This window comes from Rhineura floridana, chromosome 3 (genome assembly GCF_030035675.1).
Source record: "Rhineura floridana isolate rRhiFlo1 chromosome 3, rRhiFlo1.hap2, whole genome shotgun sequence".
Taxonomy (NCBI): domain Eukaryota; kingdom Metazoa; phylum Chordata; class Lepidosauria; order Squamata; family Rhineuridae; genus Rhineura; species Rhineura floridana.
The window spans coordinates 15,429,196-15,446,040 of NC_084482.1; the positions used below are offsets into that span (position 1 = coordinate 15,429,196).

The 16,845-nt window shown below is 45.0% G+C and overlaps 1 protein-coding gene across 3 annotated transcripts in view; it reads left to right on the top strand.

Annotated features, from left to right (window-relative positions):
- The first annotated feature begins 3,167 nt into the window (after positions 1-3,167).
- Positions 3,168-16,845, top strand: part of TNS2 (tensin 2) — a 183,979-nt gene continuing 170,301 nt past the window's right edge. For all 3 annotated transcript variants that reach the window (XM_061614590.1, XM_061614598.1, XM_061614592.1), the window contains exon 1: positions 3,168-3,322. In XM_061614590.1, the coding sequence (XP_061470574.1) occupies positions 3,221-3,322 (102 nt within the window). In that variant the 5' untranslated portion in view covers positions 3,168-3,220. The remainder of the gene's footprint in view (positions 3,323-16,845) is intronic.

Consider the following 16,845-nt stretch of genomic DNA (forward strand, 5'->3'; position numbering starts at 1 on the left):
CTGTGCTCTGCCACCCTAGTCAGAGGCGGCATGCTTCTGAAAACCAGTTGCCGGAAGCCTCAGGAGGGGAGAGTGTTCTTGCACTCGGGTCCTGCTTGCGGGCTTCCCCCAGGCACCTGGTTGGCCACTGTGAGAACAGGATGCTGGACTAGATGGGCCACTGGCCTGATCCAGCAGGCTCTTCTTATGTTCTTATGTTCTTATTAACAAACTGAAACTGAATTCTGAAAAGACAGAGGTGTTATGTGCTCCAAGTTCTTGAGTCCAGGATGTGGGAAAATGGTCTGTTCTGGATGGGGTTGTACTCCCCTCAGCGGAGCACATTTGTAGCTTGGGGGTAGTCCTGGATCCAGCATTGTCACTAGAGGCCCAAGTGGCCTCGGTGGCTAGGAGTGCCTATTTCTGGCTATGGCTGGTTCACCAGCTACAGCCCCTTTTGGACAGAGATGACTTGGTCACAGTACTCCATGCTCTGGTAACTTCCAGATTGGATTGTTGCAATGCACTCTACATGGGGCTGCCCTTGAAGACAAAACATCAAGTGGTCCAAAATGCAGGGGCCAGATTAGTGGCTGGGGCTGCTTTTAGAACTTATCGAACCCCTGTTCTAAAACAGTTGGATTGTTTACCATTTTGTTTCTGGGGCTAATAGAAGGTGCTCACACTAGTGTTTAAAGCCCTAAATGACTTAGCCCCAAAACATCTGAAAGACCTTCCCTACAAACAAGATCATCGTCAGAAATTCGTGGGCTGGTGGCCAGCAAGAAGGTATTATCTTCGGCAACCCCTAAGTTGTGAAATTTTCTCCCCGTAGAACTGTGTCTGGCACCTTCGCTGTACAGTGTTCGATGAATGCTGAAGAAGCACCTCTTTACTCTGGCTTTTGGCACTTGAGATGTATGTTTTCAGGACCTACCTTATTCCTGTGATTGTGATTTGTTTTAATTGTTTTTAATATTGAATTTTAAACTGCTGTAACCTGCCTTGGGACCTGCTGGTGAAGGACAGGTAATACCAATAATGATACCAATAACAATACCACCTGCATTGGTGGGAAGCTTTCCGGGAAAGAGCAGGTACAGGGAAGGGCTGTAGCTCAGTGGCAGAGCATCTGCTTGGCATGCAGAAGGTCCCAGGTTCAGTCCCAGTGGCATCTCCAGGAAGGGCTGGGAAAGACCCCTGTCTGAAATGCTGGAGACCTGCTGCCAGTCAGTGTAGACAGCACTGATCAATGGTTTACTTGATATAAAGCAGCTTCCTATGTTGTTCCAACATTTCCCCCATTACTGCAAGGTAACAGCAGGCCTGATCCTCTAAACGTGGGTCTTCTGGACACATCCTAAGCTGCCTGCAGCATTTGGCAGAACTCTTTGTAAATTGCTCTGCATTTCAGCTCCCTAGTCAAACTCCCAGCCCTTTAACACCCCTTCAGTGGGATGTTGCTGCTGTTTCCTTCTTCTAGCCAGGAAGAATTTGTCACTTGCAAGCTTGGGGATGCTTTTGTAATGGTGATTAACATTGGCCTTCCCCCTTATTGGTAGGAAAATGGTGGGAGTACAGGAAGGATTATCTTTGGATATAATGTTTTTTAATGCACGATTAACACTAGCTGAATTTAGGTAATGTCTGGTGATGCCCACTTGTGGCTACCATAATGTGTATCATGCATGGTGCTTCCCAAATTTCCTCACTCTCCCAAAATAAAACTGGAGGCACTTCTCGCTCTTATGTTCAAAGTTAGTGTGTCCAGGAGTTGAGCTTTACCTGCCCTCTAAGGAGTACTCCCTCTGAGTTTCTGCATGAATCACTGTTGTGGGCCACACCTCCTTGGATAGCAGGCAATTCTGTTGTGCCTCTCTATCCAGAGCAATTGAATGACCCAGTCACATCTGATGCAGAGACTTAGGAGAATCCCCCCCCCCCCCCCGTGGAGGCTGATTGCAAGGAGGCATGGCCAAAGAGCATTGGCGAATCATGCAGAGATACAGCAGGCATCTTTCTCTCTTGGTGGATACCTTTATAGCTGTGCAATAATATGCTCTGCTGAACACCTTTGGCATTGCTGGTGAGGCCTCAACAATGTGCTCAACAGTGTAAGAGGAGTGACTTGATGTTTGTCTGAATGATAAATCCCAAGAGCAAGCTCAGTTCTTCAAGTGCTGCTCCTTATGTAGCCAAAACAGCAGTATGGACACACAAGAGGGAGGTATGGGGGCAGACTTGAGAGGAACTTTTGCAGAAGTCTCCCACTCCCCAAAAAATCCAAAGGTGATGTGTGAGGGAGAAGCCTCCAAACAGCCCAATGAAGGCTGAGCATGCTGGGTGGCCACAGAATGCTGGCAGACAGTTGGAGAGGTGATGCAGTGAAGGATCTTGGAAAAGGGCATGGTTGGCTGGCTGGAACCGTGAACATGAGCACTCCAGACTGCAGCATTGTTGTAGGTCGCACTTGTGTTTCCCATCAGCAAAAGAAGGGCAAATCAGGGATGGAGGAGTAGAGTAAGAAAGAGACTGGCAAAGACAGAATGGAAGTTTATTCCAAGTAGGGTTGCATGCATATATATTCCTGCTTAGGAAGTGGAAACCAAGCTGCTTCTTTCCCCCCCTCCCCCTCTTGAGATGCAGGCCCTGAAGCTGCTGACCCAGATCACTAAAAACTGGAAGGAAACAGGATCCGGATCTGGCTGAATGGTACACATGTCTCTTTGTTACTCCAAAGCTGCTCTGGAGGGATTTTCCAGGGGAATAATATGTTTCCAATTATCCTGTTACGCCGTTTGGAGTGCATGCGTTCTGACAAGGCACCCTCCCCATTTCCAACAATATGTCATCTCCCCTTGCGTTTCCCTCTCCATGTTATTCCCTGAAAAGGTTATGACCTTCTTCTCTGTGTGTGCAGACGCACACATGCACGGCATGTTAATCTACCTACATCTCGGGGGGGGCACTTTGTCACCTGTTTACAAGGCCCAGTTTTGTAAGCTCACTTGGCTTCATCTGGCATGGTTGAGTTTGCTCTGGCACCGAGCTAAATATTATTAAGACTGTGTGTGTGTGTGGTGTGTGTGTGTGTGTGTGTAAGAGAGAGAGAGATGGAGGGGGGGGAGTAGGACAGGGAGGAGGAGTTTGTAAGGCAAGGCAGTTCCAAAGATCCAGAGAAGGCGGAAAAATACCCACAACTTTTGCCGGAGAAAGAGAGAGAGGAAGCAGAGGGGATCGTATGGGCTGGGAAGGAGGGTCCGATTGCTGGGGGACGGATTGCTGCTCTGCACCCCGTGGAAAGGGAAGCCCAAGAGGCACCACAAAAATGCAGTTGACCAAGGTGTGTTACCTAAACCCTAATTTATTTCTCTGCACAGGCAAGCGTGGAATTACTGGCTGCGTCATCTCATGAAAATTATTCAGCCAGAGACGCTTGCTGTTTTGTGGCATAGGATGACAAGGGGCGTGAATGTATGAGCGTCGCAGTGTGTTTGTCTCTCTCTCTCTGTCTCTGGCTGGAAGCATGGGAAGAATCAATTCATAACTTCTGAAGTTTCCCAGAGATGAGAAATAGGGACACTTTTGTAACGCCCCCTGTTCAGTTCGCTACCTGAGCTAATTCTGCCTGCTTGTTGCTTGTATTCACTGACGACTTTTCTTCTTCTTTTTTTGCAATTGTCTGTGCTGTTCCTGAAGCAGGAAGTGTTAGTAAACAGTTCCTAAGAGTGTTTAATAAGAGTGATTGAACTTCACAATGGCTGTGATTGTGCTTCTGATAGAATAGCCGTTACTGGAGGCCGTGGGTGGAAGGGAAAGGGCACGCTGGTGCTGGCGTGTGTGTCCATGTGCCTGCCTTTTTACAACATGCGCCTACTCTAGAGCCAATTTTTATCACACTCCCACAAATGTTAACTTTCAGAGGCCCAGCTTTAGTCTGAGGCTGCAGCCCTATCCACAGTTACAAGGGTGTAAGCCTTGTTGAAATAAATGAGACTTACTTCTGAGTAAATTTGCCTAGAATTACATTGCAAAAAAAAAAAAAATCTAGTACAAGTCTGCATGCTAAGAAATTGTTAGGAAAGCATCCCCAAAGGCAAAGTAGGGACTCTATATTCTACTCATGTCCGACTACATTGTTTGAAGTACTGTTCAAGCACCACACTTTGGGAAGTACAGTGACAAGCTAGAGAGCATTGAGAGGATGGTGACCAGGACGATCAGGGGGTCTATAAATAAGGAAAGGTTAAAAGTGCTGGGTATGTTTTAGACTGGAGAAGAGAAGATTGAGGGGATTCATGGTAGCTGCCTTAAAAAATCTAAAGGGTTGTCACATAGAAGATGGATCAGGTTTGGGACTAGAAATTAATGGGTGAAAATTACACAGTTTGATAATGGAATGGACTGCCTTAGGAGTTGTCGGGGGGCACTTTGTTGCTGAAGGCATTTAAGCAGAGGCTGGATAGCCAACTGTCAGGGATGCTACGTTTTGTGTCCTGCACTGCAGAGTCCGGGTTGAGCAGAGGGGTGGATTAGATGACCTCATGCACCCCTTTCAAGTCTAATATGCTATGACAGTGCTTTGCAAGGAATAGGTAGAAGAACAGAAGGACTGGTAAATAGGAACAGGTGGGGTATATGTGAATTCCTCTCTCCTCTCCCCAGCTCCAAACATACACACAATTAAAATGCAGTGGTCCATTCACTGCATCTGACAGGAGATGAGAGCCCTCTTGTTTTGAGTGAACTGCTGAACCCTATGTGTGAAACAAGGTTTATGTGTCAAAAGGCTCTTTCCCCCCCAAGATCTTTTGGGAGGAGAATTGCAGACGCCATGATGAAAGACTGGGCTGAGATTTTCCTTAGCTGTGTGCATGCTTGATCCATTATGAAGTAACTGTGTAGCCAGTGTGTTTTTTTCCCCAAATTGGCAGGGGCACCAGCAGAAGTGGGTGCAACTCATTCTGCATGCCTTATTATTGCATAACCTCCAGCTGTCTCTATTGACTAGGGGCAGCAATATTTGCTGGTAACTGTTCCAGTAAAGGATTGTCTGTCATTTTTACCTGTGTTTTGGGAGAGATTTTGCTAGTGAATTGCTGTATGTTGGCATTCTTCTTCAGGTTTCAACCCCTGTAGGGCTGGGGTGGGGTGGGGAAGGTGGATGCATCACAACTGCAGTGTGCATTCACATAAATGCATGTATAATATGGACACAAAATGCCAGTTCACTGCATCTCTTTCACATATCCTCAGGGATGGGGAATCTGTGGGCCTCCAGATGTTGCTGGACTACAGCTCCCATAATCTCTAGCCATTAGCCATGCTGGCTGGGGTGATGGGAGTCCAAAATAGGGAGAGCCACAGGTTCCCTATCAAGATAGCAAAAGGGGAAGAAAATGCTGAATGTGTTTTGAGCTGCAGCTATTCTGTAAGAACAACCAAATCCACTGTGAGTTTCAATGCTCAGTTTAAACATTCTTAAATTTGGAAAAGGCAAACTGTTATGATCAATTAATAAGCTCATCCTGTTTCAAAAGCCAGAGTATGCCAGATGAAGCCCATACTATTTTTCCAACTATCAATTGATTGCTAGTCTTCTCTTCATAGGTAAGATGCTGAAACAGGCGGTGACATTTTTTGATTACATGAATTGTGTAGAGAGTCTAGTTTGGGGGCTGAAACTGCTTTGGTGGTTCTGGCAGACGGCTTCCACAAGAGAATGGGACTCTTATTTCTTCTTGACCTCTCAGAGGCTTTCAGTGTCATTGGCCAAAGCATCCTTCTGGATCGCTAGTCTAGGACAAGACTAGAATGCTTTGGTGGTTCAAATCCTACCTGATTGGGTGAGTCAAAGATGTAGTGTGTGTGTGTGAGCCGTATTGCACTGTTTCATGGCACTTTAGCTGTGAATGCCAGGGAGTTCTATCTTCTCTCACCTTGCTGTTTAACATCTGCATGGAACCGCTGGGTGAGGTCGTCGAGAGATTTGGAGTGAGGTGTTGACATGTAGCTGTTCTCTTTTTTCATCTAACTCAGAGTGGTAAATGTCCCAAAAAAGGTGCCTGCAATCATTATTCGGGTGGATGAGAGCTAACATTCTGAATTTCAAAAAGTGCAAAAGTGGCACTTGAAATCCGGGAAAGGATTTGAGGGGAGGTGAAACTTTTTGAACAGTTTTGGAGGGTGAGGTACTTTTATCATTCACAATGTAGCAGCTGAAACTTCCCTTTTTTTTTTAGCAAAACAATAACAAAAAACTGATGGCAGAGCATCTTGCAGTAGTTGCCACCCAGCGGCCACCATTTTTCCCCTCTCCTTGCTGCTAAATTATCCTAGGATGGCACTTTCTAAGGGGGTTTGTTATGGGCGGCTGGCCGGGGGAGACAACATCTGTAGAATGGAAGAACTCCACTACTGGAAGAGGTGGCAATAAAGAAAAAAAGTCTGCCATTGCAATCATGGATACTATGTTCTATGTCCACTGTTGGAGACAGTATGCCTCTGAATACCAGATGCTGGGAATCGCAAGTGGGGAGGGAACTTTTGTACAGTACTTAGGTCTTGCTGCTTGTGGGTTCCCCATGGGCCTCTGGTTGGCTACTGTGAGAACTGGATTAGATGGGCCTCTGGCCTGATCCAGCAGGAGCTCTTGTGATGGTCTTATGTAAACACGAACTGTCACCTGAAACGGATGAAATTTTTCAGACAACTGAATGCCCCTCTTTTAGCCACATGTGAATTTGAGGGAGTGGGGAGAGAGATTTCATTTCATCCCTAAAGTTGGCTTTATTTGTTTAATACTGTTGTTTTGAACGTGTATCAATACTGGGTGTTTTTTAAATAAATAAATAAAAATGCTTTTATGCTGCCTTTTGACCCTAAAGAGTCCTCCTAGGGTGGATTATAGCAATTAAAATCTTGTTCCATTTAAACAAAAAAACCCATAGCATGAAAACAGGCTATGATAAAACAAATAAAAGCTATCCAGTCAGGCAAGATAAAAATATACTAAAAGCTCTGTGGGATAAAAATGCCATAACCAACTACCTAGTAGAAGATAGCAAAGATGGGGTCCAATCTTACATGGTTTGATTCTAAGTTTTTGGTGTGGTGTAGTGGTTAGAGTGTTGGACTACAACCTGGGAGACCAGGGTTCGAATCCCCACACAGCCATGGAGCCCACTGGGTGACCTTGGGCCAGTCGTTGCCTCTCAGCCTCAGAGGAAGGCAATGGTAAACCACCTCTGAATAACGCTTACCATGAAAAACCCCTATTCATAGGGTCGCCATAAGTCGGGATTGACTTGAAGGCAATCCATTTCCATTTTTTTAATTTTTAAGCTACTTTGTACTTTGATGGAAAAATGGAATAAAATGTAAGGGCTGACATTCCTATTCCTATAACCCAGGGCCAAATGCACTCTTCCCAGGCCATGCCCCTTGGAAGTTGCAGCTCCATCGGGTTTTACCTTGACGTCAGTTTCATACAGACTTCTAAACTGATTGACCATCAATCCTGTTGCCACTCCATATGTGTCCAGTGAAAACACTTTGCTGTAGGCTCAGGCAGACACAGGGATTGGCCCAATGCTTTGCTGTGGGCGGTCCTAATCAGCAGTGGGGAAGGGAAATGTGCCCAGCCGTGGGCAGAGTTTTTCAAAACTCAGCCAGAGACAATGGTCTGGCTGCTTGTGAAGCTACTAGTGTGTCTACAGCCCAGTTCTTTTGCCTGGCTGGAATGCATCCTTCAACTATACTAATGCCGGTGGCTTGTTTGAATGGAGAAATACATGGAGAAACTTCAGACTTTGGTGTGGCTGGACTGTGGCCTGCTGGACAAAGATAAGAGTCACATCTATTGCCCCATCCACCATTGGCATGTCGCCCCCAGAAGCTTACTGATAAGGGAATGTGGCCCTTGCACTGAAAAACATTCTCCACCCCTGGTTTCCTGGGAGAAAGGATGGAGGAGATATTTGTTCAACCAAATCCACACTTCCCGGAACAATCCTCTGCAAACTGAAACACAGCTCTCCTTGGAAATTTGCAGCGCAGTTCTCCATCCAAATAATGCTTTCAAAAAGTGTATAGATTAGTGCAAAAGTGCATGAAAAATAATGGGCAGAAATACTATTGGGGAAGATTGCTCACAGAAATAATATACTAGGCAAAACTGTGTACAAAAATGCATATTAGGATATATATAAATGTACATAAATTGTGTATAAATATTAATGCAGACTTTAAAAAAAAATTGCACATATGGGAAAATGGGGTAAACTGAATTTAGAAAAACAAGAGAGAAACCAGGTTTATCCATCCCTGCCTGGTAGTAAACCCCATTGAACTCTAGGACTTATTTTTGAGTAGACATGTAGAAGAGATTGCACTGCATTGCAAAGTAAATGAAGAGCCTTTGGCAATGTTTAATAAAGGGAGTTGGGGCAGGCAGGGATTTAGGCAGTGATCTTCCAGGTGGGAATGTAAGTCTTACAAGCACGCAGCAGTGTCTGTTCATCTGTGTAATGTGGGAGGTTATATAATTGGTAATAGGCTTATAATCAGCCAGTCAGTCAGCACAGGAGTTTCCTTAAGGGTGGGTCACAAGGCCACTGAGATTCTTGGAAGGAAGGAGCCAGCTTGCAAGACTAGCTTTTACGTCCCGGTTTTTCAGACCATGGCCTGAGGAGGAGCAGCAAATCCCCCTCCCCCAGGTTAAGTTAAGGTACATAGTATCTAAGGCTGATCGAGTTATTTTGTCACCTGAGGCAGAAAATCCCACAAGCACCTCTTTCTCACTGGCAGCCTCACTCTGCCTAATGATAGGGCCAGCCCTGCTCCTGGGGCTGGAAGGGGTGCAGGATGAGCACAAACTAGGAATGGGCAAGAATTGTGATTCAGGTTGCATTTCCAGCTGAATAAATCAAATTTGCACTTTCTGAAACACTATGAGAACCGAAACACAGCCATCCTTCAAAATCTGCACTTTTTTGAATATTGTGATGCAGCTTCGCCAACCAACCAGTGTTTACAAAAATGGGTGTGTTAGGGGAAAGTGTGCATAGAAATGAATATATGAGAGAAAATAAAATGCAAAAATGCATTCTATAATAAGACATTACATGCAAAAATGTGTATGTTATTTATTTATTATACTTGTATACCACCCCATAGCCGAAGCTCTCTGGACGGTTTACAGTAACTAAAAACAAATACAATACATCTTTTAAAAAACAATTTAAGACACAATTTAAAAATTTAAAACAATATATGTTAGTCAAATCTGCCTACAAAATGTGCGCAAAAATGCTGGAGAATTTTCATAAGCATTTTTTAAAAACCACAACTTTTCTGCAGAAATGTGGGGAATGAATTTAAGTTTGGAAAAATTAGAAATGGAGAGATCCAAAACTGACACATCATTCCATCTCTAGCTAGGAGCAAGCACGAAGGTGAAGTGTGTGAAAGAGAGGGGGGAAGAGAGGGAGGAGGGGGGCAACCCACACTAGGGATGGGGGAGAATATTCGCTAAATCAAATTTATTATCGGATTTTGACATAATCTGACAATCCGCATTGTTGTTGGACTGCCATTGATTTCTTGCGGCAGGTTGTGGCTGTCATCAGCACGGTTTTAACAAAAATACCTCTCCGAATGTTACGTTATTGTGTTTGTAGTCAGCTTTCCTCTAAGTTGATGCATTCTTAACTCAGTGGAACAAATGCCTACAGCATAAGCATTTTCATTAGCAATTACGTTATTTTTTTCGCTGGGAAAAAAACGCAAATCGGCAATTGCTCAAACAATCGGGAACAAAAAAAATGGCAGATCAGTACTGATGAAAGCCAGACTGTCGGAATTCAAACGGATGGAAACCAACTACCAGATCCCATCCCTAATCCACACCATGCTTTTAAAGCACATGGCCTCCCCAGATCATTCTGGGAACTGTAGCTTGTCAAGGGTGCTGGGAATTATAGCTCTCTGAACTGTAAACTACAGTTCCCAGGATTCTTTGGGGGAAGTCATGTGCTTTAAATGTATGGTGCAGATGACAGTAGAGTGCTGTCAGTGCAGAATGTTAGGAAAAGGATGGGGAAGCTATGGCCCTCCTGCTGGACTCCAACTCTCATCAGTCCCAGCCAGCATGGCTAGTGGCCTGAGATGATGAGCGCTGGAGTACCAACAGCATCCAGAGGACCACCACTCCCCACTCCTGCCACACAGAATCGTTAGCTCCCTTAAATCAGCTTGCCCACTTCCCCACAAAATATCCAGAGCAGGCGAATTAAACCGTCCATTTCCAAATCTGCACTTTTTGCCTCCCTTCTCGAGTTGGATGCTTTACTCCTCTCCCTGCCTTGTTCTCATACTCTGGAAGCCTCCCCTCTCTCTTTTCCTTCCTTTCTCTTGCTCTGTACTTGTTGGCTCGGCCCAATTCGGAGGAAGTTCTTTGCATTTTTTGAGGTTAAAATCTGATTTGAGGGGGATTTTTTTTGGCCAGAGCAAGGGCAGCTAGTTGGGCATGATCATAACTCAGCAGGATTGGCTCAGAGAGGGGGAAAAAAAACACCAACCCACAGGCGCCTAATCCCTGCAAGTGAGGAACAGGAGTCGTCTCTGGAGGGGCTGATTGGCAGAGGAAAGAGGGTTTTTGAGAGGGCGAGTGTAAGGGTTCAGAGGCACTGTAGCTGCCAAAGACTGTTAATAGCATAAAGCAGCTTTCCCCTACCTGGTGTTGTTGGACTCCAGTTCCCATCTGCCCCTGCCAGCATGCCTAATGGTCAAGGGATAAAGGAGCCCAACAATATCTGAAGGGCACCAGGTTGGGGAAGGCTAGTACAGTGGGGGGCCATTTTTCAGCGGCCTGCTTTTTGGCATTCTGCTAATACGGCAACTAAAATTAGAGTAAGACCCCACTCATACGGCGCTTGTTCCGCTTTTACGGAGTTTTTCGGGCGTCGGGCGCCATTTTATTGATGGAGTTCCGCTTTTCGGCGGGTTTTGCTTTTCGGCGGGGGTCTGGAACGTAACCCACCGTATGAGTGGGGCCCTACTGTATAAAGGCTGCCAACCAAAATGCAGGTCCAAAACTTCATTCAAAAAGGGGCTAAGAAGAACAATTTGAAGCAGGGAATAAGTGGGTGCGGGAAGGGTTAAGTTGCACTCCCTTCTCTCCCCTGCCCCTCTCCCCACAAATCTCTCCTCTAATCTCCTCCTCTCCTGAAACAGCTTTTCATTTCAGGACTCTTAAGAAGCAGTTCCATGTAACTGTTTAGCTAGCCTAGGGATAAGCAGTTTGCAGCCTACGAGGAAAAGGTAGTCCTTGGGGGCTTCTAGTCTTGCACCAAGTATAGCCCTCACCCCTGTCCTCAGGAGTCCATTAGGCCTTTAAGAGCTCAAATTGTTCCTTGTTAGCCCTATAGTACCGGTTTCTTGCTCCTCATGCACTTGGGGTTGTGCTAAGAAGCAAGGGATAGAGGAGGATGCTAACAGCAAGGATAGAATTCCAATGGGATTGGGCAGCTCCAAGTTGTGGCAGGGGCCACCTAAACTGAGGATAAGGGCCACAGAGTATCCGCCAGGGATGGGGGTGGGAACCCTTTTCAGCCTAAAATAAAAGATGCATTCCCTCATGGAGGACCTTCTGGGGGCCACACATGCCAGTGGTGGGTGGGGTGAGAAACAAAAGTGGGTGGAGCAATGAATGCAACTCTTACCTTTGTCTAGCAGCCTTTCCCAACCAGTGTGCCTCCAGATGTTGCTGGACTACAATTCCCATCTTTCCTGACCATGGGCAATGGTGGCTGAGGCTGATGGGAGTTGTGGTCCAACAACATCTGGAGGCACACTGGTTGGGAAAGGCTGGTCTAGTAGGGCCACATTCCAGTCATGCAGATGGCAGAGGTTTCTACACAACCCTGTTTTATCCTCCATCCAGGCAAGCAGGAGGCATAGTTATCGTTCAAGAACATATTCCAGTCAGGCAAAAGCACTTAAGAAGGGTATGGAGCGGGACCGGTGAAGGGTGTGGCCTGAGGAAAGTCCCAAGGACTGGATACAAAGGCTTTTGGAGGGCTGCATTCGGCCCTGAGCCTGAGGTCCCCCACCACTGGTGTAGATAATACTGAGCTAGACCAATGGTCTGACTCTGTGTAAAGCAGCATCTTATGCTGCCGCTAGAACAAAAAATGAGCACAGAGCAAGCGGCATGAAGTGCCATCTGCTTCGGCTGGTGGCCCAGCTATGCCCCTATCTGGATGGGGATAGCCTATCTTTTATTGTCTGTGCTCTGATAACCTGTAGGTTAGATTACTGCAGTGTGTTACATATGGGGTTGCTTTTGAAGACAATTTAGAAACTGCAGCTGGTCAGAAATCAGTGACCACGTTGCTGACCAGGTTAAGATGGTCTGAACACAAAGCACCAAGACTGGCATGACTGCATTTGCTACCAATTAGTTACCGGGCCCACTTCAAAGTGCTGTTTTTGACCTATAAAGCCTTATGTGGCTCAGGACCTCAAGGACCGCCTCTCCCCACATGAACCAACCTGGACCTTGTGTTCTTCATCTGAGGGCCTTCTCTGCGTGCTCCCTTTGAGGGAGGTGTGGAGAGACAAGAACAGGCCTTCTCAGTGGTAGCTTCCTGTTTATGGAATGCTCTCCACAGGGAGGCATGCTGGTACCATCACTGTCTGTTTTTAGGTGCCAGGCAAAAGAATTCTTGATTTTCCATACATTTGGACCTTAATTTTCTGCTTATTTATTAGTGGGGTTGGATTGCGTTGAATCTGTTCTTTTATATATGTTATTTCTGTATTTTGGTTTGTTGTTTTTCCCTTTGTTGTTTTTTAGCATTTGTTTTTGTAATTTTGAATTTCATTTTTCTGGGGGAAAAGCAACTAATAAGAAATAATAACAAAAAAGTATAAGACTTTAGGGCTAGTTACGTGTTGCATCACGGATGGGGAAGCTGTTGCCCTGCAGAGGTTGTTGGGCTCCAACACCCATCAGCCCCAGGCAGAGTGGCCAATGGTCAAGGATGTGATGGGAGTTGTAGTCCAGCAACATCAGGAGCGACACCATGTTGGCCATCCATGGTGTAAACAATACTGAGCTAGATGAGCCAATTGTCTGACTTGGTCTACCTACGCTGCTGTGCATTGAACTAGTACCAATGCAGCAGCCTCTTCCCCAGTTTGCCATGGGATTATTTTTTTTTTGGTCTACTGTACTGGGGCCTGGCAGCAGTGCACCACTAAAGAGGCAAGCAGAAAAGTCAGGGCTGACTCCATGCCTTCTTCTTCCTCCTCTCCCATGAACCTCTGGCTCCTGTATCTCTTGTGGCACATGCACTATAGCGTGACCAGTCTGTCCATGTTCTAGAGCAGCCTTTCCCAACCAGTGTGCCTCCATATGTTGTTGGACCACAACTCCCATCAGCCTCAGCCAGCATTGCCAATGGTCAGGAAAGATGGGAGTTGTGGTCCAACAACATCTGGAGGCACACTGGTTGGGAAAGGCTGTTCTAGAGCTTTAAATAGCAGTGTCCAGGGATGCCTTCTAAAATGTCAAGTTCTCCCCAGAAATGCTCAGGATCACTCAACTCCATAGAATAATGTCAACATCTTGTATGTTTTTCTCTGCTCCCATTCCCCATCTGTGGCTGCTAAGGAAATGCCCAGTAAAATGATGTCATGACACAGTGTATGTATGTAAGTAAGTAAGTAAGTCTTTATTTGCGGTCAAAGACCCGTCCTGTTATAGACAGTTACGGAATACAGAATAAAAACAGTTAAAAGGAATTTTTAAATTAAGCATATATACATATCAAATAAACTGGGAAGTTAATACAAATTAATATTTAAAGGAGAGTCCAAATTAGGCTAAATGTTCTAAACGTATCCATTGCGCAAGATGGATGAATTTAGCAACTCTTATAGTAATTTCTTTGTTGCGCCCTGATAAGAGATAGCCAATCTTATTAATGGGAGCCATTAGAGTAATGTGTTGAAATATATTTAGTAATGAATAACAGCGTATAGTGTGGTATAGTGGACAGTCAAATACAACATGTGAAAGCGTTTCAATAACGGCATTGCCACAGGGGCATACATGTTGGTCCAGCGGAATCTTTTGGAATCTTCCTGTAAGTAGTGCGGATTGAATGGCATTGAACCTAGCCCTGGTAAAAGCCAACCGAAGATTTGGATCTGTAAGAAAGTCCAGATATGGGGCATATTTAAAAGGTTCTGGATTTAGTTTAAAGTATAGAGGGGAGCAGGTTTTTGTAGCATTTGTGAGGGTAGTTTGGAAGACACAGTGTATGTGTATGTGCATGTGTATGTGTATTATAGCAGGGGTATGGAACCTTAATCACCCCAAGGGCTGCATTCCCTCGTGGGGGACCTTCTGCGGGCCGCATGCAAGTGATGGGCAGGGGCCAGAGGCAAAAGTGGGCAGAACAATGGATGTGATTCTTACTTTTGTACAGTAAGGCTACATTTTAGCCACACAAAAGTCAGAGATTTCTGTACACTCACACACCATCCTTCATCCAGGAAGCCAAAGCCATTATCACAGTTCAAGGACATATTCCCACCTTGTTAAACGCACTCAAGTAGTGTGTGGAGGAAGGCTGGGAAGAGATGTGGGAGAGATGTGGCATGGTTTAGGAAAAGGCCTGGGTTTGATAGAGACCTTGGGGGCCACATTGGGGGCCCACGCCTGAGTTTCCCCACCCCTGCATTATAAAGGAGAAGGAGAAGACCTCAACATAGGAATGCATCCCAGTGCCACATGTATTGTCTTGTCCTGTTCACCTATGTAGTATACTAGATCTCATGTGCTTCTTAGACTGTAGTATATTTCTCCTGAGTTTGCTAGGAAGGGCTGCTCCCATTTTATAGTTCCCAGAAGTCTTCTCTGGGAAGTCAGCAAAGCAGTGGAGAGTGCGTGCAAGTGACATTTCCTCTGTTTAATCCTTTCTGTCACCCACCCACCCAGGTCTGTGTATTCTGTTTGCTGTTTGCTTCATGGGATCCTGAATTTTAATGTTAATTGGTTTTTGTTACATAGCAGAGATGTGGTTACTCAGCAATGGTACATGAAGTCATTCATGACTTCTCCTGCTTTAATTAAAAAGACATGAGGGAATAGAGTTATGATCTCATTACAAAGATGGGATGTTTTAGGTTTAAAAACTCCTGCTAGGAGGAAGGGTGGGATATAAATCAAAGAAACAAATAAGAAAGAGGTTGGGTTTGCAGCAATGTCTCTTTGTGCTAGACTCTCCTAAATGGCTCCAAAGGAAACAGATGGAGTGCTCCATGGACTAAAAGGACTAGGGATAATGCAACCATTGCTCTGTTGTCTGCTGATCCTTGATTTCCAAATTCAAGGCCCATTTACATATTGATTTCATTAACAGGGTCCTTATACAGCAGAGTTGATGAGCCTGTGACCTACCAGATGTTGTTGGACTCCATCTCCCACCAGCCTCAGCCAGCATGGCCAATGATGAGGGATGATGAGAGCTGTAGTCCAGTAACATCTAGAAAGCCACAGGTTCCCCACCCATTATCTAGCTCCCTAGTTGGGCTTTTAATGCTGGCCTGGAATAAGGTTTCTCTTAGGTCAAGAGAAGAGAGGGAGGAGGAAGTCTGGACTACTTTAAAGGGTATGATGCACTGTTAACTCACTGTGCCTGAATTCAACACACATTGTGCAATCTTGGACCCTTTGAAATGGTTTGAATAAAATACTTATGGAAGCCTTGAAACCTGTTTCTTATTGACTGCCTAAGCCAATCAGTAAAGAAAATCACTGGCCTAAATAATCCTTTTATTTTGCTATGTATGCTATATTTTCTGCTTCTTTTCTTTAAGGAACTACTTTTATTTCATTAGAGTTTTGTCTAGAGACTGTCTAGACTGCTTGCTAGCATGCTAATCTGGGCATAGAGCCCTTTTCAAGAAAGCGAGGGGAACCCAGAACCTTGAATGGGGCAGACAGGGTGGTCCCAGACCTTGAAGCAGTTCTTCCCCACAGTTTGTTTTTATTTTGAGGCAGATAAGTAGCATTAACAACTCTCTGATGGAGGTGGCAGCTCTTTATGACAAAAATAGGTCTCACTAGAAGCTAGAGCTGAAACTGAGAGGTTTTATTCCTGTGCAAATATACTAGAGGAACTAGGAGGGAGCCAAAAACAGTAAAAAAAGGGGGGGGGAGTTTTTAAAAAAAACTTTATGCCAAAGGTTGCAGACCAGATGTTGCTGGACTCCAGTTCCCATCAGCTCCAGCTAGCATGGCCAATCGTCTGGGATGGTGATAGTTATAGTCCAGCAACATCTGGAGGACCACAGGTCCCCTGTCCCTTCTTTCAACACTGTCATTCCAGAGAATATGTTATTTTAAAAAAACTATCCTGGCCACAATATTTACTTATTATGGTAGCTATTTGTTCTTTTTTAAAGCAAGTATAGATATATATGTTTAAAATCACTTAATCCAGGTGATTACTTGCATGCTAATTCATTATAATGAATGCAAATTAGATATCTTTCAATTATTATGCACTAGAGCTGAGTTTATTCTTATTGTCTGTCTGCTTGTCAGTTGTCTTGTGTACTGTGATGGGCATTTGCATGTTGGAGAATCATATCCAAAAGCTCACACAAAAAGGTCTTTCTTTCCTAGTTATACTAGCTGTATAGTTGTCAAGAAAGACTCTGTTCAGTAGAATTGGATACATTTTGTAAAATCGGTTTTGGGAGTAATTAACTAGGGACCTCAATTGGTTGGGTTCAGGATGAGATTCCTCCTTTCCCCCCCTAGAACTTGTAATTTACTTCCAGGGAGAA